The sequence below is a fragment of the Gymnoscopelus braueri genome, assembly GCF_963280865.1.
Source record: "Gymnoscopelus braueri genome assembly, chromosome: 4".
In the NCBI taxonomy this organism is placed as follows: domain Eukaryota; kingdom Metazoa; phylum Chordata; class Actinopteri; order Myctophiformes; family Myctophidae; genus Gymnoscopelus; species Gymnoscopelus braueri.
In genome coordinates, this window is record NC_137605.1 from 8603752 (window position 1) to 8628881 (window position 25130).

Genomic DNA, 25130 nt, shown 5'->3' on the forward strand with positions numbered 1-25130 from the left:
ATATCTACAAACAATAAAATCCAAGATTTTCTGTAAAATCTATTTACGTTTTATGCTCTGTTTTCCCTGTGTAATCTACTCCACTGTCTGTCTGTTTTTATATTTTTTTTTGTGGGGACTGCGGATATAAATTAGCATGTTTGCGAAATCCAATGTATTTACGGAATATATTTATATGTACTGTTCATTAATATGCGGTGTCCCGTCTAAATAAACAAATAAAGTAAAGTAAAGCCAACCTACAGCAAATGAGACAAATTACAGAGCATATATTATGTAACAAAATGCATAGATTTTATTTTTATGAATTGAGCTTTTCTGAGTTGAAAATCCTGAATGTCTAGGGCATAAATAAATATGCCATTTCTCCTAAACCATAAGATTTATAGTTATTTATGAAAGTTATCCTCCTTTTACAAACTGGGGCTCCATAAAAAGCATAAAGACTAACCTATAAATGCATAGAAGGATACAGACCCACACACATTTGATTGGCCAACCTTTGCATGATGTGCTGTAGTACTCTGATCGGTGCTACTACTGATTAAAATAATGCATTTATCAAAATGCATCCTGGATTTCAGCTTTAACTCGTTCATTTAAATTGCTATCCAGTGCACATGTGATTGTGTGCAGTAAGTAAGTCTTGAATTGTAGTCACAAGGAAGTGTGTTTTATGCATCAGGTAAAGTTGTCAAGCCTGACCAAAAGCCTTCAAGTCCATGCCTACGTCTCAAATCCTCACAAAAATGATCTCTCTTCATATGTATGTACAGTATGTACATTAATAATCAATCAATCATTTTTATTCCTGAGGTGGTCAGTTACAGCTGTGAGATAGTGGCTGAGTGGTCAGTTGCAGCTGTGAGGTGGTGGCTAGGTGGTCAGTTACAGCTGTGAGGTGGTGGCTAGGTGGTCAGTTACAGCTGTGAGATCGTGGCTAGGTGGTCACAGATGTGAGTTGGTTGCTAGGTGGTCAGTTACAGCTGTGAGGTGGTTGCTAGGGGGTCAGTTACAGCTGTGAGGTGGTGGCCAGGTGGTCAGTTACAGATGTGAGGTGGGTGCTAGGGGGTCAGTTACAGCTGTGAGGTGGTTGCTAGGTGGTCAGTTACAGCTGTGAGGTGGGTGCTAGGGAGTCAGTTATAGCTGTGAGGTGGTGGCCAGGTGGTCAGTTACAGCTGTGAGGTGGTTGCTAGGTGGTCAGTTACAGCTGTGAGGTGGGTGCTAGGGGGTCAGTTACAGCTGTGAGGTGGTTGCTAGGTGTAGAACGTCCTGTAAGGAGGTACACAGGTTCTGGTAGAACCGCTCTGCATCTGTCTGTGGGTGTGATTTCCACGCTGTGACAGAAGCCACCATCCTGAATTAAAGAAAGAGAAAGTGTAATGTATAATCAGCCAGTTCTACCATGTTCTAAAGACTTCTGGTGATTAGTAGTTTCCTTGCCTACCTATGTTGAATGCACTTATTGCAAGTCGCTTTGGATAAAAGCGTCTAAATGACTGTAATGTAATGTAAATGCACGTTGTTTAGAAAGATGCTAGGTTCATTGTTTACCTAGTATCCTAGTTTCTTTGAAGCACTACAGTACATTATTCTCTCTGCACTCTACTTATGTGACTATTTACCTTGTTTGTTGACTAGAGTTCATGTTTACTCTGCTTACAACAATCTCACAGTTAAGCAAAATTGTAATTGTACACAGACTCCAAGACCCCCTTCTAGAGGCCTCAACCCATAGTACATAGGGGGCACACTGCAAAATACTGTATGTGTTCTATGTATTTCTCCACAAAATGCAGACATGTCAGCAATGTCAAAAAACATCATTGCACGTACCGTATGTCCCTCTAGGGTTATAAAAAAAGGTTTTCTTTTTGTGGTTGTGGTAACAGGATAGGTAGGATTCATCATTAGCTACAACTATCACAAAAACAAGACCACATCTAATGAAGGCGTGGCTTGACTGTGGATCTGACATCATTCTGATGACATGATTTGATGACAACAGCCTTGACTAAATATGGAGGGATGGTGAAACGGCAGATCTGAGATTATGAATTCATATTCACACCAAAAAATTACATATGGAAAAAATACTTTACATAAATATTTGGTAAATGTATTAGACCGTTACTAAATGGGTCATAAAATAAATATGTGTGGTTTTCACCCACTGGTTCTCAAGGTCCGGGGAACCCCAAGGGTCCTTGAATAGGTACGGATCTGTAACTCTGAGAAGGTACAGATGGAACCAAATGGACCCGAAAATTTCCAGTTGGTTCCAAGTGTTCCCTCCTCAATTAACACAGAGGATTTTATAGCACAGAATGGGTTCCCAGAGATGAAAAAGAATCACTGAACTGTCCACCCACCTGTCGTCTGTGATACGGTAGAAGACACCATAGCCGTGGTGCACCATGGGAGCTCCAGCGCCCAGAACTGTAGTGTGACCCACAGGACTGGAGGACAGCACAAAGTTACCCCCTCCACCGCTGTAATAAACATGTCACATGCATGGTTTAAAGAGAAGTTAAGCGGTCCACACACTGGGTTTAAGAGCCCAAACAAATGTTTTGACCATGTCCGTCTTCAACAGGACCCACTAACACCTTTGTTTGTTTTGAGGAGCCTCTAAATGCAGAGCCAAAAGCGAGTGATTCCACAAGGACATTCTTTCAGATGAGGATAATGATGATGGAAAAAAACATAATTTGTTTGTCACATTGAGATGTGTTGTCAATGCAATAACCTTGTGCTGGGCAAGCTGATGATGATATTGGTCACTGATAACAGAAGGATCAATTAATTAATAATCTATCCTTATTTTGTAATTATAGGTGAAACAATTGATGTACTGTATGTATTGTTCTACAGTACATACTGTACAGCCAACCAGTTAAAGAAATTGCTATGTTTTTGTCAAAAAAGTTAAAGCTCTATATTCTGATAGTAATCATTGCTATAAAGTGTTTGTTCAGTAACAGTCCTGTGTCTCCAGCTCTTTAATAAACAGAAAATGTATTTTCAGGTGGGTTGCTAGTTTCATTCAGAGTACCCATTTATCAGCTTCATCTTACATTTTACAGCTCCAATTTTGTCTGCTCATTTGTTTGTGTCATCACTTCTATTTCACTTGTTTATCCTGTAAGAGTTCTCACTGATTTTTTTAACGTAAAAGTAGCAATGCAACAATATTGAAATACTTATGACTGGAGTTACGAGTAAAAGTCCTGCGTTCAAAATTTGAAAGTATTGGCATCACAATATACTTACCAAAAAAAGATTCAAAATGTATCAAACTTTAAAAAATAATTATTAAAAAAACAATGTACAACGCATCGCAAAGTGAGGCATTGTAGATCGGTTATTTTTGAGTAGCTGAATTATAAAATAGGACTTAAGTGGTTAACGTATGTTTTGTATTAATAATTTATATCTGCAATGTGTTTAAGTTTTCAAATAATTGTAGTGGAGCAGAACGCACAATATTTGCCTCTGAGATGTACTGGAGTGGAAGCATTGAAGGAAATACTCAAGTAAAGCAAACTACCTAAACATTTTACGCAAGTGCAGTACTTTGGTAAATGTACTTAGTTACTTTCCAACACTGACCTCTGGGTATACAGTGGGTCCAGGAATAGATCTGGCACAGGAAGTCCCTCCTCCCTGGCAATCAGGGACAGGCCAAGCAGGTGTCTGTCAAACCCTGGGAACATTAACCCATTAAGACCTGGAACGCATCTGTGTCACTTTTTGATTTGAGCTAAAAAAACATTATTTTACACTTGAGCTATAAAAAAAAATAGCAGATATACAAGCTCATAGCGCGGCACCGAGTGCCGCGCTACGAGCTTGTAGATCTGCTATTTTTTTTAAATTTTGCAAATCTTTGAATATATATATTTTTTAAAGCGAACATTTTTAACTCAAATCTTTGCTACTGGGGGTCCCTGGAACAAAATATTTTGAGATGGGGGTCAGCGGCCAAATACATATAATTTTGGGGGTCCTTAACATGGAAAAGTTTGAGCACCACTGATATAGAAACATACGTTTTTCAGAAAACTTTAGGATTTAGAAGACATTTTGCAGATTTTTTTTTTTTTTTGCAAGATTATTATATGAGCGACAACATCCTGTTCTCTCTGAAACGTTTGTCACAGATATCGTTGCTGTCGGGTGGAAAACTCCTATGTCCAAAAACTTGGGGATACAAGGTTTCTGCCCGACAACAGCGATATATATGGCTGCGGTTAATTGGAGCGACGTGTCATCGCGGCCGCCATATTTTGTGGGGAAAGCCGTGCCTTCTAATGCATGCACTGTATACCCCAGCCTGTCTATTGAAGCAGGAGGTCTCTCCACTATTAAAATCATCTTAACTCGCTGAATTCTCAACACATTTCCACTTGGTTTGGCTTGTTAAAAATGTCAGACATGTTGATATGTTATGATATAGGATACGTGGTTAATAAAAAAAAGACGCGCACGCACGCACACAGGGGACATACAGACAAACAATCTTCTATATGGCTCGCCCCTTCAGGTAAACACTGTAACACCGACGCATAAAATGGGGAGTTTTAATTTAACAAACACAGGTGTGTATCAATGCTGTGATTGATTGATTGAAGACTTCATTAACATGATTATTAACAGTATAGGTAGTAGTCAAAGGTTGTGCTAAAAGGATAACACAAAAAGGCCCAGTGCATTCTGGGTAGAGACTGACCCAGCACATTCTGGGGAAAGAGTACCGAAGTCCTGATGTTAAACCCATGTCTCCTGTGCCATGATTTATTTTATTTATTTATTTTTATTATAATTTTTTCCAAAATCCATTTTTAAGAACTGAGTAACAAAAAAGTTGTCCAGGCATTTTACTCATTATGGTTACGAAACAGGTTACAACAAAGGTACTAATTTATCCAAACAGTAAGAAAATAAAAGGTAAAATGCCCAGACTCTTGTGGGGTCCGGGGACCCCCAGGGGACATTGAGGCGGAAATTAGTTAGTACAGCATAACTGGGTGGGGCATGCATTCCACCCTATTTTATCATGTGGCTATTCGAAAATAGCCGATTTACAAGGCAAGCTCATAACGCGTTGCATTGTGACACGTTGTGAGCTTGTAGATCAGCTATTTTAGAATAGAAAAAGTTAGAGAAATGATGATGAATATTATTTTTTTAAATGTACACAAATCTTCTCTTATGGGGGTCCCTGGCACGAAATCTTTTCAGATGGGGGTCCGCTGCCAATCAGTTTGTTGGTCCTTGAGATGAAAATCTTAAGAGAACCACTGTTCTACAGAGACATACAGTAACACATATACTGACCTCGTCCATTCCGGGCTTCAGACATCAGTTTGTTGTGTTTGTTGACAGCCAGCAGCAGAGCTCTCCTCCTGGCCTCCATCTGACACAAAAACATCAACACAACTGTTTGGTACACAGTACAAACATCTGCCTTCATTTAACTCAGAGGGTGTACTAATGGAACCAAACGGATCCTTACGAGAGTTAACTCTGAGAGAGTCTAAAAAGAACCAAATGGATCTTCAAGGGTCATTTGGTTCTAAATGATATATATACGTGGGCATTAGCGGCTCAGGAGGTAGAGCGGCCGTTTGGGAATCAGATTGATTCCCGGCTTCCCCTGGGTTAGTGTCGAAGTGTCCTTGAGCAAGACAATGAATCCCCAACTGATCGTGATGAGCAGGTTGGTGCCTTGCATGGTTTCCTCCGCCATCGGTGTGTGAATGTGTGTGTGAATTAAATATTTTGATAAAGGCACTATATAACATTTCTCTCTGAGTTAAATTAACACTGAATATTTGAGTGTTTATTTATACACAATGCAAATTATTATTAATGTATTTATATTAAACAAAATATGTACACTTAGGGCCCGGTCACAAATGCTTCATACATAGGAGCACGTAGGCAACGCAAGCCAAGGTTTCAGACGCGTCAATTTCCCATGTTGTACTGCCGGTTGTGTGCGGTGCTGGCATGAGTGTCGATTTTCTGGTGCGTTGTTTGACTTAAGTTGGATTGCGTGTCCTCGCAGAAAGAAAACTACAAGCAAAATGGCCGCCATGTCCGGTCAGCCGCAATGCTTCTTTCCTATCGGTTGCTGCTCTGCCAAAGTTCACCGTGAATTCCAAGCTTCACGCGCCTTGGTACTTACAGTGCATGTGGGGTCTAGCATGGCCTGGCACCAGGTCACGGCCTCCAGAGTACAAGGCCTCATGGTCTCAGTCCTCCCATGATAAAACCTACGGGTCATTGCCGTCTCATAGCAGCTGCCAGGTCTGAGAGAAGGAGCAGGAACATGTATGTTTTTTTGGGCATTCAAATGTCCATTTCTAATGTTGTTTTTCTTGCACTCTCTCAATGCTCCGTCTTAATATAAGGTCTTAATATAAGGTCTTAATGTTCAATGTAAAGCACTCTGAATAGCCATGTTGTTGAAATATGCTACACAAATAAACTTGCCTTGACAAATGTGTACTTAACCCATTAAAGACCTGAGGCCGATTCTGCAAATGTCTTCTAAATCAGTTTTCTGAAAAACATATGTTTCTATGACAGTGGTTCTCAAACATTTTCATGTCAAGGACCCCCAAAATTACATGTATTTGGCCGCAGACCCCCATCTCAAAATAATTTGTTCCAGGGACCGAAGAAGCAAAGATTTGAGTTAAAAATGTTATATATAAATAGCAGATCTACAAGCTCATAGCGCGGAACGAAGTGACGCGCTATGAGCTTGTATATCTGCTATTTTTGAATAGACAAAGTATAAACCACCAATGTGCTATATCTATAGCTAAAATCTAAAATGACACTTGCTTATGCTTTAAAAAGGGGTTAAAAGACATGAGACACAGCAGAACTATACTGTCCGGTACCTTCCATGCATGGTGTAGTAGGCCAGCTGCATGGCCAGCTGGATAAACGTGTCTGGGTGGAGCTTCCTCTGTGTGACGGCAGCTCTTCCAAACGAGGTGAAAGCGTAGCACACGACCTGCAGGTCCTGGGTCTGTTCAACCACACAGAGAACCGGGGGGCCACTGTCAAGTTCAGGTTACGCCCCATTTTATATGTACGGATACATACTCTATATATATACATAAACGTTCAGAATGCAAGTGGCGTTGCTCATATACGTCACTCCGTACTTAATCTGAATGGAGATTCAACCATTTCATCCACCAGAGGGCGGGATAGGCCAACGAAACAATTGCATTTGGGCCTACATGTGTCTTTATCATAGGTCTTATTCACTGTGTAGACATAGCCTAGAATTCCATCATTTTTGAAGGCACAAAGGCCAAACACCAGGGCAGGAAGGCCATGAAATAAAACAATGATTTCTTTGAGAGGCAGAAGGCCAAACTGAAGGGCCAGAGCGGCCATGGCCTACATGAAATTCCGGCCCTGCTATATGTACTGTTTGGTGTGTCAGTCTTGCAGGCTACCACTACTGACCCTATACTGTTCCGTGCGCTGTTGCACCTTGTGGATGCGTCAATTTCTTATTTCAGAAAACGCGCAGAAAGACAGAAGAAATGAACACAAGAGTAATTAATTATTTAACGTAGAGTATAAATGGGTCTTTACAGAATACACAGCAGTGATGTGTAAGGTACTGTACATTCATATGCACTCATTCTACACATCCTGTAGTGTTTTACAACAGCGGTTTTCAACTCTTTTCATATTAAAGGCCATTATTTATTCTGCATTTAAGCCACGGACCACCGTTTGATGAGATTTAGCCTCTCAGACCCAAGACTTAGAATATGTTGTCGTCGTTGGATATGATTTTTTCCACAATTCCATGCAGTATTATTGGTGCCATAGGAGAGAGAACAGGCAAACGTTGATCAAAATAACACTTATTTATAAGTATTGCAGATGTTTAACAATAATGTAACTCTTGAGATCGTAAAATGATCTAAAATAAAAACCTCAAGGACCACTGGTTTTACACAAAGAGTCCCTACTGATACAACAGCTTATTTACAACTTAAATTATAATGTGTCTGGGACATAAAGTTTGGGACACTGGTCAATAGTTCACTGTGTCCATATATTGTTGTTTAACTTTGGGGACACGGATGCATTGTTTAACATTGATCAATGGTTTACCGTGTCCAGGTAATGTTGTTTAGCCTGGCTGATGTCCCTCCTAACTGCATCGTCTACAGTGAACACCAACTCCTCTGGGAAAGACATGGGCCTCACCGTGTCTGTGCCCTGTTAACAACACACACACACACACACACACACACACACACACACACACACACACACACACACACACACACACACACACACACACACACACACACACACACACACACACACACACACACACACGTTAACTAAAACTGGACTTTTTCATTTAAGCACAGATGGAATACCGTCCAGGTTTGAAAGTGAATGCAAAACTATTGTAATGAGGCTGTCTGGTTCTCTGCAGGACAGCATGTCATGTCTAATCTGGCCACCAGAGGGTGCCGAAAATGGCCAGCTCAGCTATACACAGCTTTTTATATGGTGTCTGTTTACGTAGTGAAGCACATTAATATGAATACTCAATTATTAACTAATATTGAGGGTGAATTGTGGCACAAATATAAACACAAGCTTTGAGTTATATCTTACCTTCCAGACTCCATCTGTTGCCTTCAGCTGCTTGTCAATATAATCATACAGAGACACCATCACCATGCCGTCATATGGTGCGTGCTGCAACACAATGTAATATAATTAAAAAAGTAATATAATATCTCTGCTGTCGGGCAGAAACCAGCTATGTCCAAAATATTAACTTTTCAGGAAATGAAAAAAAAAAAAAAAGTGCTCCTCGGAGCACAGGTCTCCGCCAGGTCAGGTAGGTTATTGTGGGCCAGCAATGTTCTGAATTTGCCAATCAGGATGGAATATAAAAATTCGGAACCATCTTGATCACTTGACTATAGAGATAATGTGTACTGATTTGCATGATGTTTGGACAAAATGTGTAGGAGTAATATAAAAAATAAGAATCGGCCTCCTGGTGGCGCTATAATAGGGCAATGTGAAAAGGGTGGCGTTTGTTCTTCAACGTAGTGCGAATGTGCGTGCAAAGTTCCACCACAATCACTTTACCCAAATACAGCTCAAGTGGAGTTAGGAGGTTTTTGACCATTAGTGTGGAGATAGGTCTTTTTTTCCGTCGGACTCCGTCATTCTAATCAATGATTATATCTCCACATGTTGGAGTTAGGTGGTTTGACCGACAGTTTGAGGATCCAATGGAGTTAGGAGGTTTAGTCAGAAGCGCTTTTTAATACTTTTCATTGGTTCAATATTTGTAAAACCCACACACAGACGTAAAGTGTGTTCAATAGCACTGATTTATAAAAAATATATTAAAAAGTTGAAATATAGAGATAGCTGGTTTCTGCCCAACAGCAATGATATAATATAATATAATATCACAATGTGATATGATAACATATAAACACAATGTAATATAACACATCACCATGTCGTCATATGGTGCGTGCTGCAAAATAATAACACACATAGTAATACAGTATAAGGAAGGGGACCACACAAGTGGATCGATGCAAGTTGACAATGCATGCCCATTGTCAGAGTACCTGTTGTACCCATCTGTCTGTCTGTGTCGCTTTTATGCCCATAATGTGTGGTGTTTAAAATAACCAACCTACAAGCTCACAATGCATGCTGTGCAAACATACATGCACATGCAAACTGTGCATACATTAGGGATGTTAACAGATAATCGACTATCGATAAGAATTTACCCGATTAAATTAACAATTGAACATTCCGCGGCTCTGATCTCCTACAGTACCGTTCATAACGCAGGTCCTGAGTCTGACTAGGACCTACGTTGTGTAGTCAGAGCCAGCTCCATCGTATAACAAACCTATATTCCACATTCATAACCAGGGCCGCATTAAGGCCCCTCAGGGCCGTGGAACTACACCAAATCAAAGGCCCCCCCTCAACATTAATCGGACAATATTGGGTGCGTTCACGCGCACGTGCGTTTGGTGCACGTGCCACCGCCAGCACGATCGGTGCTGACACAGGCACTGGGCAGAGCCTTTCCAACTTCAGTCTATGCTATGACTACAGTGTCTATCATTACAAATTACATTTATTATTAAGGAGGTTACTTTATGGTCATTACAGTCGTAGCCTACTAGACATATGGTGATGAGATGGGTAACAAATGTTTCATATTTATTTTCTTATTCTTCATAAGAAATTAAACAATTCAAGTTTAGAATTGAGAAAACAATACTCAGCAGAGATGGTAAAAGTACTACTCACTTTCTTCACTTAAAGTAGAAGTAGCCTCAGATACATTTACTTATGTAAAAAGCGACTTTAGTAAAAGTACTCATTCAACTAATTACTCAAGTAAAAGTACAAAAGTACAGGCTCTGAAATGTACTTGAAAAGTTAAAGTAAAAAGACCTCTTGAAGTCTACCGCAGTGGTTCTCAACCTTTTTACCACCTCAGAAAATAATATTATGGCTCACCATTATGACCGACTGATGTTAAAATACAGTAACGTAGACCTATACCCATCCTATTCAGCTATTTGCACAGTACAAATGTATTAAGAATATGTCATTTAGATTTTCACAGTGTACATTATGGTAGCACTAAGACAGACAGACAGACAGACAGACAGACAGACAGAGATGACATTAACAACCGTGAGCTACATTATTCAAACACAGCACGTGAGATACAGTCTACTTCAAACAAACACACACACGCACACACATCATGTTAAAAACGTGAAAAAAACAGCTGTGCGTCTACAGTATTCCGATTTAAATTATCTGATTATTTGTATCTGTTCGGTGTGAAGGGACGATTCGATGCCAGACAAACGACAACAAACTAAACATACATGCACACACACACACACACACACACACACACACACACACACACACACACACACACACACACACACACACACACACACACACACACACACACACACACACACACACACACACACACACACACACAACACGTCATGGACTCACGTCACAGTTGCATCCAAATGTACCGTTAGAGAAGCAGAGGCTGTTGTAGGACTTATCTCCCCATCGGATGGTAGGATCACCTGCCAGTGCTTGGTGGATTATCTGAGGGTTAAAGGGGTTTTTCCACTTTAAAACACATTAAAAAAAAAAAAATTACAGTAAGTTGCTTGATTCAATATTTGGACATACGGTATTCGTCACGCCCCTGATATTGTCCTTCTAATGTGTGAGTTAGCTGTGTTTTTTCAATTACTTTCTTTCTTATTTATATATTTTGTTTTGAAAAGTATCAAATAAATGAAAATCACGCCCCCCTCACGCTTTAGAAGGACAATATCAGTCCCCAGGTTTGTCACTCATTGTTTTCAGTGAGTCTAACATGGTTAAAATGGAGTGTGTGTGAGTTGTGTACCTGTGTGTAGTCCAGTGGGGTGGCAGAGGGCTGTGATTGGTCCAGAGAGATGATGAACAGGCTGCTCTGAATGGTCTCCAGAAGATTCTCATTGATGGGATCAATACTGATCAGCCACTCTCTGGCCTGCAGAGACAACACAGTACAGTCCAGGCTGTAGAATAAAAGGTCCTCACACACTAGAGCGTTTATTTTATTTTATTTTTATTTTATTGCCCTTATTACTTCACGTACATTTAAACTCGCCCACCCATCTACAGTAAGTGGTCACATGGGTGGGCGACTTGCATTTTCAGAGCCTCAGTTTATTTTAATGATCAATCAATCAATCAATCAATCAATCACAATGGAATGTAGTATACTTAAAGTTCCTATTTATCTGTATCTCGATGACAACTCAGTATTCAAGGTTTTAAGGAAAAGAAGTGCCAGGCCTTTTTTGTTTTTACATTATTCTTTTTTTAAATTAATATTAACTCCTTCACTGCCAGACTTATTGTCTCCGCCAGGCCGAAAGGCATGGCGAGAGTATGTTTTCGCCCCTGTCCGTCCGTCGTCCGTGTGTGTGTCCGTGTGTCCGTCCGTCATTCTGTCATTTTGTGTACAGCTAATCTCTGGCACCGTTGGCTTGATCGCAGCGAAACTGTGCACACACACTCCCTGGCTGCCAGAGCAGAACCTCTGCTCCAAATTCTTCACATGGGCCTTTTATAGCGCCACCAGGAGGCCGATTTGTGCAAAACAAATTTTTGGACAGTACTCCTACAGATTTTGGCCAAAAACACAGCATCTTTATAGTCATTAAAAGAAACGGCTCATTTCAGATTTTTCATATTCCATCCTGATTGGCAAAAATTGCCTTTCAAAGTTTGCAGGAGTATTCAGTTTCTAACAAAATGCCTCAAATCATGAACACAGCATGCAATTTCCGTGAAATTTTGCACACACAATCCCATTAGGCCGAGGAAGAAATGCCATTTGAAAATGTTCAAATCAGCCTCATGGTGGCGCTGTAACAGGCCGATTCGTGTTTTTACCTACAGTATAGATGGGTTTCCTGTTTGTAAACATGAGAGGATGATGCGCGCGCAGTGGCGGGATGAGCCTGTAGAGGGCGCTATTACCCGCAGCATCTCTGGCCATTGTACATTCATTAAAATAAATGGTCTTCACCAGGTTTAATGAAAGTAGATTAAATGATGCAGTTTGTAATATCTTCTTTACTCAATAAAAATGATTTGTCGGAAGTTGGATCTGTTTGTATATAATAGCAGCATTATGCCTATTATGCCTATAATAGCAGCATTATGCCTATCTAAATCCCGAAAATAACAATAGAGTGAATGGCGCTTCCGGTTCGTTCTCCCCCGCGCATGCGCACATTGCGCACTCTGCTCTGTGATGACGTCGCGCGGAAACCCATCTATAACTGCACCGATCAGTGTAAAACTTTGTATGCACACTCTCTAGAGGCCAAGGAAAAACCTTTGCCCTGCATTTTTCACATTCGCCTTTTATAGCGCCACCAGGAGGCAGACTTATGTAAAACAATTTTTTTGATATTAAGCCTTCAGATTTGATCCAAATTTCAAGCAAATCGGTACACATGATCTCTATAGTCATGTGATCAAGACGGTTTCATATTCCATCCTGATTGGCTAACATTGACATGTAATGTTTGCAGGAGTGGCCCGTTTTGAACAAAATGCCGCAAATCATGAACGCAGCGTCCGATTGCAGTGAAACTTTGAATGCACATTTGCACTACGTTGAGGAACAAATGGCACCCTTTTCACATTGGCCTATTATAGCGCCACCAGGAGGCCATAATAACCTACCTGACCTGGCGGAGACTTGTGCTCCGAGGAGCACTTTTTCTAGTTTCTGGCTGCGTTTGCCACTGCCAGCGACTTTCGTTTTTCTTACACTTTTCAACTGATGACAGAATATTTATATCAACCTATGATCGATCGCCCGACGGTTGCTAAGCACGGAGGGTATCACTGTGCTGCCACGAGAAAGAAAAAAAACCCTCACCACGACCTTCCCTTCCCTTGTTTACAGGCTGTTGAATATAGCGTGCCAAAATGCAGGGGAAAAAAGAGAACTCAAGATACAGCTGATTTCCCCAAAAACGCTAAACAGGAAATGGATGGGGGGGGGGGATCTTTCGATCTCCTGGATCTGTTTGACTTGAGGGTGAAAATGGTCACTCAGGTGATAGAGAACAGCGCCATCTGGTTGAAAACCACTGAAAACGACAAAGTCGTCATAAGTCGTCCTTGACAGTGAATGAGTTAATGTTATATTATCAATACAATCTTAGTGTTTTGCCAATTATTTGGGGAGCCACTTGCAATATCCTCACAGCGGCCCACAGGTAGGGAACGGCTGCCGTAAAGGGTAAACAGTGATCTGTGTACACAGTGAGAGGTCGTCACCTTGGCCCATGGCGTCCTGTCCTCTGAGGTGAGGGCAGCCACTCCCTCTCCCTCTGGATGCCTGTCACAGAACTCCTTCACATAGCTCAGCTGTCTACACAGTACACACACACACACACACAGGTTTGTATTACTATACTTGTGTGGACATAAACGTTCTAGGACAGTGATTTTTTTTTAATGCCACATTTACAATTTCTTTGTCATGTACCGTAAGACTAAAGCCGGAAAATTGCAGATCTACAAGCTCACAATGCGTCGCGCTGCGACGCATTGTGAGCTTGTAGATCGGCAATTTTTCGGTGCGAGACACCAGCACGCAGCTAAGTGTAAATCAGGCGTAACTAACTCTGTATCTAATCCCTTAACCTAACCTCAAATTTTCTAATCCTAAAACCCAACCTGAATCTTTTCCTAATTGTAAACCTAACTCTAAAAATGTTTTTTAATGACAAAACTAAATCTTTTCTTGTTAGGACCAGGAAAATGGTCCTCACGATGTCTATTTCTCAAAGTCTACTATACTTGTGGGACATTTGGTCCTCAAAGTAATAAAAAATAGTAATACAAACACACACACAGAAAGAGAGAGTACGACTAACTCTTACAGGTGTATTTCTACACTCTCCAGAGTTCAATTTGCTCTCAGGATTGAACCCAGTGGTCTGTTTATTTGCATTCTCTCTTGTTTGTTCTTTTCATTCCGCGACGGTGAAATGTAGACATTATATACCTGTGTATTTCTGGTGGAGTGAGGATGTGACCTTCACAGAGTGTGTTAAAGGTGAAGATACGTCCTCGACACATGACCACCACGTGAGAGGGACACACACCTTCACTCTCTGGAACACACACACACACACAACAACAACATGTGGAACAAACAAAATGCTTTCATATGGGGTGTGCACCTGCCTCTTATAAGACAATGTGATATGTATCCAGATACTTGGGCTACGATGCGATTCAGGTACGAATCACGATACAATGTAATACAAAACGATTTGCTGCGATACAATTCGGTGCAACTTGATTCAATTCAATGCGATATGATTTTTTTTAAATTTAATTCAGATTTTAACATTTGTTTAAAGTAGATTAAAACAGTTTTAACATTTTGAAATTCGCACAACTCTGGTGAGTGTTTTAATTCTATCTCAGGCGAGTGTGTGTGTGTTTGTGTGTGTGTGTGTGTGTGTGTGTGCGTGAGTTACCAGTCTTAAAGTAGTTCAGTACTTTGTCCTTAGTGAGTCCAGGTATTTTGCAGGTACAGAAGAGCATTCTGTGTTGATCCATGTCAAATGCTACATTATTACCAGTCTTATGAGGTGGCAGTCTCTCCCTAATACGCACGCACACGCACACACACACACACACACACACACACACACACACACACACACACACACACACACACACACACACACACACACACACACACAATGTAGCAAACAAAACATAGACACACAAAAAACAATCAATTAAAGGTGTGTATGTCTGCATGTATGTGTGTGTGTGTGTGTGTGTGTGTGTGTGTGTGTGTGTGTGTGTGTGTGTGTGTTCCACATTCAGGTCACCTGCACCAATGCTGTATAAGCACTCCACTGTGAAGCCGAGTATGTTCAATCTGTGTAGTGATGTCTCAATGTTCTCTGATATAGCAGCAAACACCCCCGATATTGTTGTTGTTGATGAGAATAGTAGAGAGGTTCTCATTTTAGAGGTTGGCTGTACGTTTGACCACAGCCTAGAAGAAGCCTTTATAACTAAGGTGGTGAAATATCAACTGCTAGAGCAGACCATGTCGCAACTGGGCTACAACTGTAAACTTTTAGTTTTCATATTTGGCAGCCTTGGCCATGTTCATAAGCTCGTTGTTAGAGGCCTTCAGATGGCTGGTCTCTCAAAGAGAAGAGCCAAACAGCTAGCAAAATATTGCTCAGTGTCAGCTATCATTGGCAGTCGCGCTATTTGGAGACGGCGCTGCTATCTGTACCCTTAAGCTGTATACTGACTGTTTGGCCCTACATGTGTGCATAACTGTAACTATGATTGCCTTTGTCGGCACGTATGCCGTAGTAACCCACAGTGTCAAACTGCACTACCAGTATTTGTGTCCTTTAGACCTTGTATTTATGTGGACATAAATAAAGAATTCAAATGTGTGTGTGTGTGTGTGTGTGTGTGTGTGTGTGTGTGTGTGTGTGTGTGTGTGTGTGTGTGTGTGTGTGTGTGTGTGTGTGTGTGTGTGTGTGTGTGTGTGTGTGTGTGTGTGTGTGTGTGTGTGTGTGTCTTACGTGCGGATCATCTCCCAGTACTGCAGTGTGTGCCAGGTGTTGATGCTGGTCCTGTGTAGCTGGGTGCCCTCCATGGGGGGCCAGCAGTGTTCCAGGAAGGGAGCGGGACCCCCGAAGTTCACATTGAGCTGAGAGGCTGAACGCACCTCCAGATATGCTTTGTCCAACCACCACTCCTCCAACTGAAAAAAAGCAAACAGCATAACATCACATTATGTTCAATTCACTGATATAGCCCAGCAGTAGGCATTTTGGTGCTCTTGTGGGGGGGCTCGGGGTCAAGACAGGTAACGGCTTATCTCCCCCAGAAACAGCTTGAGACAGTAATTCATGCTATACAATAACTATTTCATTCCATGGGGGAAATTACATTCTCAGCTTCATCCAGCTGAGTGCTTCTCAAGTTAGCACAGGGGGGAGCTGTTAGGGGTTAACTACCTATTATTCCGCTATGGCCGCTCTAATCATCTAGGCTTGATAACTGCAACTCTTTACGGTGTATGACGGTATTGACCAGGCATCACTAAATCGCCTGTAGCTGGTTCAGAATGAAGCTGCATGTCTCCTCACCGGTACCAGAAAGTATGACCACATCGCCCTGGTCCTGGACTTGCTCCATTGGCTATCTGTTCATTTTAGAATGTATTTTAAACGTGTTTGTAAAGCTCTTAATGGGCTGGCTCCTCTCTATCTTGCCGATCTCGTTCACCGCCACACTCCAGCCAGATCTCTGAGGTCGGCCAACCAGCTGATACTGGTTTCACCCCGACATAGCAGCAAAAATTCAAAGATAAAAAACAATTGCTTAACCTGTTTTTTTTAATTTTTTTTATTTTATTTTATTTTATTTTTTTAATTTTTATCCCGCAATTTTGTAACCCTTATTTTTTCACCCGGTGCCAATTTCTAAGTGATCCTGGGCGCTACACTCCCCTCACCAGCCTAGGGAGGTCAGGGCCGAGCTCATGCCTCCTTCAATGCGTGAGAGCCAACTGACCTTCTTGTCACCTGACAGGGGGGAGTTTCCCTGGTTGGACGTAGCGCGTGGAAGGAACACGTTATTCCAACCAGTTCCCTTCTCCTCCATCAGGCGCCCCGGCTGTCATGGGGGAGGCGGGATAGCGACCAGGATTACTACATGTTTTTGTGAGGGTATTAACTACCCTAGGAGACACGGGGAGAACATGCAAACTCCACACAGAGTAGGCCCTTTCGCCAACCCCACCTAGGGTATGGGCGCTGATGACGCGGAGGAGAAGACACGCCCCAAGCGCCCACAGCGTCCCCGGCGGGAATCGAACCCAGGACCTTCTAGCTGTGAGGCGACAGCGCTACCGACTGCGCCACCGTGCCCCATTGCTTAACCTGTTTAAGGTTAACACAGGTGTACATGCGTCACCATGGGCCTCACTAGTGAAGCAGATACTAGATGGCTGTGGTCTGCCTTACCTTTAGCGGACTCAGAAATGTAATAACATTGACTGGTTGAAACTAACTGTTGAACAGAGGTTGAAAGATCAGTTCTTGCAAACGTGGAAAAGTGAACTTAATAGGTATGACATCATGTGACATCTATGCAGAGTTCAAACAAGAGTTTAAGTTAGAAAGAAGCCATTTGTTTAACACGAGAATTCCAAAGGTTACTGGCAGATATAAAGGGCTGGAAAGAAGCCAGAGGTTTTTATGTAATTTATGTAACGACAACCGAGTTGGGGATGAGTTCCACGTTCTGTTTGAGTGCAAGAATATTAGCATTATGAATTTTAGACAAAAATACCTGCCACGGTATTATATAACTCACCCATCTATGTTGAAATTAATTTTATTACTGCAATCTGCCAAAAGTTATTTGTAAATTGGGTGTTTTTCTGAAAAACATTCTACCTCTGTTCAAATAATGCATGCCTTGCCTTGTGCTACGTCTGTATGAATATTGTTATGTATACACACTGTCTATATATATGAATCTGTGCTCCATACCATGTGAACATGGTCATGAGTTAAATACATGATGATGATGATGATGATGACATTAATGTTATGGATTACAGCTTTAAACGATTTCCTCGTACATTGTTTTTGCTCAGCTGACACAAATTGACAAACTCACTACACAGTAGGCCTATCTTCAGGCACTCCTCCACAAAGATTATTGCCAGATATTTGAATTATCAAAAAACGATGTCTCAAAATATTTCAGTGTACAGCATAAACAGTACTGCAAATGTGTGCCAAATAAAGCTCCACCGTTTAAAAACAAAAAAAAGCAAAATTCTAAATTCTGGTGTCATGGTAGATGCAGTGTCCATTTGGTTCCATTTGTTCACTCTCAGAGCAATCTGGGAACCCATCGCCAACTGAAAATGAAAAACAGCGCCCTCTGCTGTTTGTTCTATGTCTGTTGGCTCTGGGCGGGAGAGAAAACGTAGAGCCAGAGCGCAAAGGAAACCGGTGTTTTGTATGCCTTCAACGCGTCACTTCCGGTTGGTGCGACTATGTTTTCATTCCCACTAACAATATTTCTACACGGAACACTAACACCACTTCTCCCAGAGAACATCGATCGTTTTGGTTATAAGCCCACTTGTTTCTATGATGAAAGAGTAAGTTAAAATGTGAATATCTTTCCGTGGTTTTGTCTGCTCCGCGGACGTTATTGTTAAATTAGTTTCGGTTTGTTTCGAGGGGGAAAGATCGACGGACACGTGAATCCCGCCCACTACATTTGATTGGGTAAAGCGCGGCCCGCTTCCTGATCTGAAGGCACGCCCATGCGCACTTGTTATGACGAACCTCCCCGACAGATTCCAACGCAGTGCAGAATCTGTTCTTGAGAGATTACTCGCAGAGTTACAGACCCGTAGGGGTCAATTTGGACCCTATGGTGGTCCGCAGACCCAACATCGAGAAACACTGGTTTGTTTCCTACCCAGTTCCTCTTGCTCCGGGCTCTGTGCAGCAGTTTCAGGTGAAGGTGTTCCCCTACACCCTCTTTAAAGCGCCTCACTGTGGCCACTGTGGACTGGTACTCCTCCTCTGATGCAAAGGGTCCAACTGGAGGTGAAACATGGTGGACACATTTAAAGAACCACAAGAGACCAAAGCTTCAGACTCAGCACGGACACTCGATCGACTAGCAACTCGCTCCGGAGCGCTTCACGGGGCTCAAGCCCTTTTCTGACGGCATTCCTGCCTTGTTGTTAATGTTTGTAGATCAGCTATTTTCACTATTTATTTTATTTATTTATATTTTTAAACTTAAAAAAAAAAACGTTTCATAAAAATATAATGCCCAAAATATTTAAGGATTGATTATTTGATCCATTATTTTATTAAATCATCCATTAAGAAATGGTTAAAGGGCCAGATAGTTTCTTTCCTACCTGCATCCAGGTACTTGGACAGAGTGTCATCCAAGGAGGGGACAGGGAGCGGTGGCAGGCTGTCCTGGTACTGAAACGTCCTGTCTGTCCCCTGGTTCCTCATGTCCTCTCCTAGAAGGAGGAGAAATGACATTATACATGAAGACATGCACGTCATACACACACAGAAACACACACACGCGCGCGCATGAAATATATACATTAATTTAAAAGGTGCAATTCGAGAGTTTCATGTCCTAGATTTGCTCTGCTGAGAGGGAATCCCTGCATGGCTTGGATATTAAGTGTCCTATCATGCGGTAAGGATTCACCTGGACAGTGGAGGAATGTTGTTGTAAATAAGGGTGCATTTATATATTAGCGCCTTCATCCAAAGTGCTTTGCATTTTTTACCCATTCACACACCCATTCACACACAGACGGCAGAGGAAGCCATGCAAGGCACCAACCTGCTCATCAGGAGCAGTTAGGGGTTCAGTGTTTTGCTCAAGGACACTTTGACAGTAACTGGAGCTGGGGATCGAACCTGCGTTTCCCAAGCGGCCGCTCTACCTCCTGAGTCACTGCTTTGTCTGTCCAGGAAACAATAATGACACTAAATGTCCAGTAAACTGAGTATGTTCTAGTGTTGCATACATTAGTATTGCTTAATGAAATGTAGACATCTTCCAGTGTTTGTTCCTAAATGTAATTTGACCCAATCAAATATTTTAGACTAAGAACATGTTTGTTGGTTCAGACTGTTACATCAGTGGTTCTCTATTATTATTTTATTTACTTTTTTTTTTTTTACTTTTCGCCTAATGACATGCCCAAAATGGATTGATTATTAATCAATTATATTACTAAATGTCTGATTATTGATTATTTGTCATTATCGATCAAATTGATTCATTAAATTAATTACTGTAACTGTTTCACCTCCAACTAGCACAGTTCTATATCTTTCTAACAAACTAATGCACTTTTATTTAATTAAATGAAAAAGCAAACATATATACGGTATGTCTTCAGTAATGTAATATTATGTACTGCGTTTTTTTCCCCTTCAATGCTTTATGTTGCTAGAGCATAATGTTTTGACAGTTGTTTTCCAGGTGTCAGTGCATATGCTAATGACAAAGCAAATATAACAAAACAAAATGATTGAGAAACAAGTTTTGTTTCCCTTTCATGTCACAGCCAGAGTTGAGGCTATGCTGTTATGGAACAATGTCACCATAGTATACAATCCTAAAAGTATATTATTTACATAGACTATAGCAGTAGTTCACAAACTTTTTCATGTCAAGGACCCCCAAATTGATATGGATTGGGCCGCTGACCCCCATCTGATTTTTATATTTTTTTCTTTTAAATAAAATAAAAACATTTTCCATATTTTTCAACAATATTATAAAATAGCAGATGTGCAAGCTCACTTCATGCCGTGCTGCGAGCTTGTAGATCTGCTATTTTTTAATAGCCAACATGGATAAAGTGGTTAAAATGATTGTGATGCTGAATTAACTTTTGCTGGGGACCCCCTGGAACCATGGACCCCTGGGGATGCCCGGACCCCACTTTGACAACCAATGTACTATAGTTTTAAAATTGCTCTTCTGAGTTTTACTCTGTCTGCATAGCCCCGATACATGACTGTCATATATTTGTATAACAGTCATGGATGATCTTTAAAATTGTGTTTGTACTTTCTCCCTCTTTGCTCCGTACATCTACATAAACGTTCAGTTTTCAAATATAAAGTGCTTATCCCGTCGCCAGGGATGTTACAATTATGTTCGGGGCATCAAGAAGTACCCTTATATGTTGTAGTGTCAATAAAAAAACATTTTAATCCGATTGGTGGCCATTTTCTTTGTATTTTCTCCACACTTTCAACTACGCGACCCTATCGGTTGGGAGGTGTAATTGCACTATGATACATTATAACTCTATGAAAAAATGGCCACCAATTGGATTACAATGCTTTTTTATTGAACAATACGGAAGATACAGGTACTTCTAAGGGCCCGTATATAATTGCAACATCCGTGGCCATGGGGAAAGCACTTTATATTTGAAATGTGAACGTTTATGTAGATGTACGGGCCAAAAAAGGAGAAAAAGCAAACACTATTTTGAAGATTATCTAAGATCTTGTAATCCAAGGCAGTTTTGCAGGTACAGGATTTATACAGAAGCGAGGTGGCAACATTTATCAACAATAGATTACACTCACCTTATGGACGGTTATTTATTCTCTGTTTTATTGTTATTGTTGTTGTTGTTGTTGTTGTCGTTAACAGTAAGCTTGCCTTTGACCCAGCTGTGTTCCTACTGCTGCTGCTGCTGCTGTTGCCAACACCAGTGTTGCCACATTTTGTGAGAGAAATAAGCAACCTGGTCTAGGAAAAAAAAAAAAAAAGAATCGACATGAGCACTTTAAACCTTAGCCATGGTTCACATGACAGTCATGTTTCAGGGCTATTTAAACCTATGCATCTGCTATTAAAAAAAAAAATGAAAAATGTTAATATTTTTGAAACATTTTATCAACACAAATCTTGTATGGGGCATAAAATATGTTCAGATAAATACATATCAATTTGGGGATCCTTGACATGAAAAAAAAGAACCAGCTGGTTCAAACAACATTAGGAAACAAGCCCAAATAAGCAACTACACTTTAGAAACAAGCCCAAAAAAACGCAACTACCAATATTTACTAGCAACTTTACAGAAAAAGAAGCCCAAAGTCGCTTAAAATAAGCCGAGATGGCAACACTGGCCAACACCCGGAACACAAGACACTACCCATGGCCCGGAGGGATGGTCTCGCTATGATTGGCTGGTTGACTCCTGTCTCTATGGAAACCATTTAACAAGTGGGGCGGAGACAACGGATCACCTCAAATGAACTTCCATGACTGGTCTCATCCGGTGGTGTAAAAAGTACTGACATTCTTTTAAAGTAAAAGTATCAATACTGCAATGTAGAAACACTCTGTCACAAGTAAGAGTCCACAATTCAAAATATACTCGTACAGAGTTTTATACAAAGTACAAAAGTATTGGTCTCAAAATGTACTTAAGACAAGTACCAAAAGTAGAAAGTACTCATTATGCAGAAGGTTCCATTTCACATGTTTTCAAATGTATATATTGAATGTTAAAAATATATATATTTGAAAATGTGACGTACTGTGAGCTTGTAGAGTGGTTCTGGTTAATGTATGTTTTGTAATAATAATCACAATCTGCAAAGTAACTAGTAATTAAAGTATTCAAATAATTGTTGTGGAGTAAAAGTACAATATTTGCCTCTGAGATGTAGTGGAGTAGAAGTAAATTAAGTATTGGAAATTGGAAATACTCAAGTAAAGTAGGCCTACAGTACACATACCTCAAAATTGTAGCCTACATGTACTTAGTTTACTTTCCTCCACTGCCAGTCAGTATCTGTAGGCTAAATTGTCTAAATATTAACAGATTGACAAACTAGACTTTGATCATGTCGATATTCCAAACACATTTAATGGGTTCCAATGTCCAAACAACTTGGAATTTAATCACTTCAAATAACTACACTGGTTTGTGTCATCAATAATAATAATGATGATAATAATAATAATAATCATAATAATAATAATAATAATAATAATAATAATAATAATAATAATACATAAGAATGAGTCTTTAAAAAAGCATCTTCCAATAGTATTGTATTAGGTTTTGAGGCCAGGGGTACTGAACTGTATTTTGGGTTTTGACACAATGATTATTTATAAGATACAAAATATTTAGTAAAATAGTAGTAAAGAACACGCTGTTTAGCTGTCATGAATGATCAGCCCTGAGGTCAAATTAATTATCCAATGAGAATTCATGTTTCTCATTCATTGCATCCATTAGTTTTATCTAATAGACCTTCTGTTGGTATGGTATTTAGATCAAACATCATACCTGTTAAAAGAAGCTGCTCAGAGGAGTAGCTGTCTAACCAATTGGCTTGTACAATGTCACCATCTACTGACCAGAAGCTGTTATGTCAAGTTTGAGAGTTGACCTGATGCAAAGGAAAGAAGAAAATAATAATTTAAAAGCTTTTCTTAAAATGTTTATTTTTTTCCAACAATTATCTCACCTCAGGCAGGGCAGGTATTCCAGGTAGAAACACTATAATTTATATTTCAAATGATGAACTAGTTAGGCATTGTTTAAATGGGTAAATAGTGTCTAAAATTGACAGTATAACCAGCTATGAAAGGTTTTGTATTGAACTGACTGCTGTCGACATTACACATGAAAATGTTCTAGCCTTCGGCCTGGCGGAGAGAAAAACATACACACAAAAAAAAGGAGCCCAGTGTTCATAGGGGCTCACTTTTGTGGTTACCAAGCCATAGATATTACAACATTTCATTCACTGAAGAAATTAACAATCATACTTTGCAGATTACACAAGATTGATTAACAATCATCATCTAATCAAGATATGATTAACAATCATACTTTGCAGATTACACAAAGACAGACAGACAGATCTCAGACAGACATTTGTTCAGAAGTCAGCTATTATAGGCTGTAACATTGTGTCGTCATGTTTGTCCTAGTGTTGACAACATGCCATATACTTTCACTGTCCAAATATTTGTCTCCATAAAACCTGTCACTTTCGGTGGCACTGTAATGATAATGTTCTTATTATTTCCCTGTGCCTTTCACACAACCACAGAACACTATCCTCACATGATCCAGACATACAGAAAGATGGAGGGGGGAGGACATGCCTGCTGGTGAAAATGTTTGCTCAACTGAGTGCAATTTAATTTAATTTAATTATTGTCTTTGCATCAAGTAAGATTCTACAGACAATCACATGGATATGTATTGGCATTTTAAATGCATTACAAATGCATTCAAACTGAAAGGCATTAAACGTAAAGCAATAAGGCATTTACAAGGTCAGCTAAATGTTCTTTTATGGATTGTAAATAGCTGCTGTTGTTATGAGTAACCGCTGACGCGTTCAGGCCAAAGTTAAGGTGAATGTCAGTTAATCAGTTACCACGATCACACATACTGGCTTAACAAGGTCTGCCTTGTCTTGTTTGCAGTCACTTGTATGAACTGAAAGCATTCGCTGCATTTTCATCACGCAGAAGGCTGACAAGCTGATACAGACTAAATTGGTAGGGTATGCAAAAATATTAAGTATTCATATGTTTAAAAATGTATCTCCATTAATCTCAACAACTTTGATCTCCATAGCATTACTGTTAACTTGCATAGCCTATTAGTTTATTTGTGAGCAAAACCATCTTATTCAGTAAACGTAGAGTTTCAGTCGTGACTGTTTGTTCCATATGACATATTTTCGAGTTTGTTAATATGGTAATCAGACCACAGTAATAATTACATTAATTACAACACAGATTTTTGTATGAAACTGTTTTATTAAACTTAATATTAATATTAAGTAAGTTGTTTAAATATTCTATATTTTCATATTTCA

General features: G+C 40.3%; 1 protein-coding gene across 1 annotated transcript; it reads right to left on the reverse strand.

The window, feature by feature from the left end:
- Positions 1 to 270: 270 nt before the first annotated feature.
- LOC308084197 (peroxisomal carnitine O-octanoyltransferase-like) lies at positions 271 to 21988 on the reverse strand. The gene is made up of 17 exons (XM_080426732.1): positions 21855 to 21988; positions 19634 to 19744; positions 19180 to 19304; positions 16251 to 16432; positions 15168 to 15295; positions 14687 to 14795; positions 13954 to 14047; positions 11513 to 11638; positions 11101 to 11202; positions 8680 to 8763; positions 8161 to 8268; positions 6918 to 7048; positions 6194 to 6317; positions 5341 to 5419; positions 3613 to 3706; positions 2373 to 2492; positions 271 to 1357 (listed from the first exon to the last, which is right to left on the reverse strand). The coding sequence occupies exons 2-17, from the start codon at positions 19734 to 19736 to the stop codon at positions 1237 to 1239; spliced, it is 1830 nt and encodes a 609-aa protein (XP_080282858.1). The 5' UTR covers positions 19737 to 19744; positions 21855 to 21988; the 3' UTR covers positions 271 to 1236.
- Positions 21989 to 25130: the final 3142 nt, after the last annotated feature.